Source organism: Cyprinodon variegatus, unplaced genomic scaffold (genome assembly GCF_000732505.1).
Source record: "Cyprinodon variegatus isolate N-32 unplaced genomic scaffold, C_variegatus-1.0 Scaffold252, whole genome shotgun sequence".
NCBI classification, from domain to species: Eukaryota; Metazoa; Chordata; class Actinopteri; order Cyprinodontiformes; family Cyprinodontidae; genus Cyprinodon; species Cyprinodon variegatus.
This window is the reverse complement of record NW_015150705.1, coordinates 315860-319174: the sequence shown is the minus strand read 5'-3', so window position 1 is coordinate 319174 and position 3315 is coordinate 315860. Positions and strand designations below refer to the sequence as shown.

Genomic DNA, 3315 nt, shown 5'->3' with positions numbered 1-3315 from the left:
TGCATACTTATTTAGGATGGAATGTGATAGGCAAAATGTTGCTGTTTGCTAAAAGTCTTGACCACATTACCCATCCACATTTCTGAAAGGTTTTGCATAGGTGAAACATTTAATTCATCTTTAAAAGCTCCAGTCATGCGTCAGCCCAAACTTTGCTCCTCCTCCTCCCTCTTTATCTGTGAGCGGATAGGATGGTCTGAGGGTGTGTGTGTGTGGTACATCAGCAGAGGGAGAGAAAGTGAGACCAGGGAAAGACCACAGCCATCGTGAAGTGATGATCAGTCACACGACAAGCTGCTGCACTCTGCTTCTCTGGATCCAGCTGATTATTTTCCACCCTCGCCTGGTTTCCTCTCTTCTTTTCTTCCTCACCTTGTTTTAGTGAACATTTCTTGTCGCCTCTCATTACACCAAATCAGCAGGATTGTTTTTTTTGGTAGAGAATAAAACAACGGCAGATGTTTGAGGAGGAGCTGAATTTCTCCTGGAAAGACTGAAAGATGAAAAAGGGAAGAATAAACACAAGTTAGACATTTTTATCATTTCTGATTGAGGATGTTTCAAAGCCACATGTGCTGAGCTTTAAGACTTTTTACAAGAAAGAGAAGAAGATCTAAGCCAAAGGAGGTGGAAGAAGTCAACATGAACTCCACAGCTCAGCAAGGATTGATCCCTGGCTACCTGAACAGGACTCTCTGCTCTGGAACTCTGGCAGACAAAGACTTATCTGGAGAGGAGAAGGATTCCTCTGCTGGATGCTACGAACAGCTGCTGATTTCCACTGAGGTGTTCCTTACTCTAGGCATCATCAGCCTGTTGGAGAACATCCTGGTGGTTGCTGCCATCATCAAAAACAAGAACCTTCACTCCCCGATGTACTTCTTCATCTGCAGCCTTGCTGTTGCGGACATGCTTGTTAGTGTCTCCAACGCCTCAGAGACTATTGTCATAGCACTGATCAATGGAGGCACCCTGACCATCCCCGTCACGCTGATCAAAAGCATGGACAACGTCTTTGACTCCATGATCTGCAGCTCTCTGCTGGCCTCCATCTGCAGCTTGCTTGCGATCGCCGTCGACCGCTACATCACCATCTTCTACGCACTTCGATACCACAACATTGTCACCATCCGGCGAGCGATGCTGGTCATTGGCAGCATCTGGACGTGTTGCACCGTCTCTGGCATCTTGTTCATTATCTACTCAGAGAGCACCACTGTGCTCATCTGCCTCATCACCATGTTTTTCACCATGCTGGTCCTCATGGCGTCGTTGTACGTGCATATGTTCCTCCTGGCCCGCCTGCACATGAAGCGCATTGCGGCCCTGCCGGGCAACGCGCCCATCCAGCAGCGAGCCAACATGAAAGGTGCCATTACCCTCACCATCCTGCTCGGGGTGTTTGTGGTGTGCTGGGCACCCTTCTTTCTGCACCTCATCCTCATGATCACCTGCCCCAGGAACCCCTACTGCACCTGCTTCATGTCCCATTTCAACATGTACCTCATCCTGATCATGTGCAACTCCGTCATCGACCCCATCATCTACGCCTTTCGCAGCCAGGAGATGAGGAAGACCTTCAAAGAGATTTTCTGCTGCTCGCAGGCTCTCTTGTGTCTTAGCTTCCTGTAAGGAGCTCCAAGAGAGCGACGAGATGCCCTTCAGGTATTTCTGCTGTAGTCAGTGTCCAGTGCTGTTCTCCAGGTTTGCTGTAAATGATTGACAAAGTCAATGCTTATAAGTGAGACGGGCTTGCAGTAACATAGAGCATATATCTGTGGATGCTGCTGTTATTCTGCAGTAACTATCTGTTAAGTGTTCTATGAATGTAAAGACTGGAATGGTAGTTTTCCAGCATCCCAGTTGGAAAAATACATTGTATATGTTATATTTAAAGCACATTAGACAGCTAGGAATGAGATGAAGATTTAACTTTGTGTGAGAGAATAATCCTCTGTAAAACTGAAAACATTGCACATGGTTTGATTACTTTAAAATGGGAGCAATGGGATGAGAATGGAAAGACAAGACATCACCTTATAAGGAGATCAAAACATTGCCTTATAAGCTGGTCACAACATTCCATTATAAAAAAATACCCTGAAACATTACCTTATAAGGCGATCATAGAATTGGTTCATAATTATGATTTGATTATAAAATTAGTCTTTGCTTTCATCATAATATTGCCTTATAGGTCAAAAAGGCAATCATAACATTGCCTAACAAGGTAATCACCAATATAACCTGTAAAGTAATCATCATTCATTTTCTAATTAAGGGCAATCATAACTGGGTAATCCAACAATCACAACATTGCCTTAAAAGCCAATGCCATCGCTGTATAAACTAATCATACCATTACTTTCTGAGGCAATCAGAACATTGCTTTATAAGGAGATAATAACATTGCCCCTTAAGGCACCACAATGCTACTCTATAAGAAGAACTAAACATTGCCTTTCATAACATCATCAAAACATTGCCTCATGTGGAAATCAAAGAATTGCCTTGTAAGACGATCATAATTTAGAATTATGAGGTAATGGTGATGTTGCATTGTATATATGGTCATCATATGACCTTAGAAATATACAACATTGATAGAAATTACCTTTATTGTCCCAGATTAGGGAAATTCAGGTGTACCAGCAGGCTTGTTGAAGCATTCATATTTGATAGAGGGGTGAAAGAAGAAAGTAGGAGTGAGACGCTGTAAATGAAAGGCTGATTAACATCATAAAAAAAAAAAAACAATGTACAGCTGCTACAAATTTCAAACTCGGATTCAAAGAAATAAGTCAGCCTTTAAAAAAAAAACATAACATGCATATTTGTGCATAATAAGTAAAACAGTCAATGATAATTATTGTATAAGGGCATCATAAGTTTTAAATTTGAGGGATTTTTGTTCTGTTTACCAAAGGAGGGGCTTTTTTATTGGTGAAAGTGGATCTGACCGCTGAATTCTGGGGTTTTTCTTGGTGTTTTTAATTTAATTTAAAAGCCAAAGTGAGTTCTTGTAAAACTAGAAAACAAATATTGTAAAGCCTTGGCAAAAATTTTGACTTTTTTAGCCTTTTGGTTCAATTCAACTAGCCTTCAATTATAGTTTTTATTATAAAAAGTCTGTAGGTGGGCTCTAATTTATTTCTGTTTAACACATTCTACTGAAACTTGTTGAATATTGATAGTTGGCAAATCAAATTTACCTTTTTAGTTTGATTTTGGTTGAAGGTTTTAAAAATATGTTTGACTCTTGTTTTGTTTTGTAAAAATCACATATTTCTGTGTTAGTTTATTTCATTTTGAGTG

General features: G+C 40.7%; 1 protein-coding gene across 1 annotated transcript; it reads left to right on the top strand.

The window, feature by feature from the left end:
* The first annotated feature begins 640 nt into the window (after positions 1-640).
* On the top strand, positions 641-2085 carry LOC107089424 (melanocortin receptor 4-like). The gene has a single exon (XM_015382188.1). The coding sequence runs from the start codon at positions 643-645 to the stop codon at positions 1630-1632; it is 990 nt and encodes a 329-aa protein (XP_015237674.1). The 5' UTR covers positions 641-642; the 3' UTR covers positions 1633-2085.
* Positions 2086-3315: the final 1230 nt, after the last annotated feature.

Excerpts from the sequence above, each read along its gene's own strand:
- LOC107089424 (XM_015382188.1), top strand. The coding sequence starts at position 643 with ATGAACTCCACAGCTCAGCAAGGATTGATCCCTGGCTACCTGAACAGG.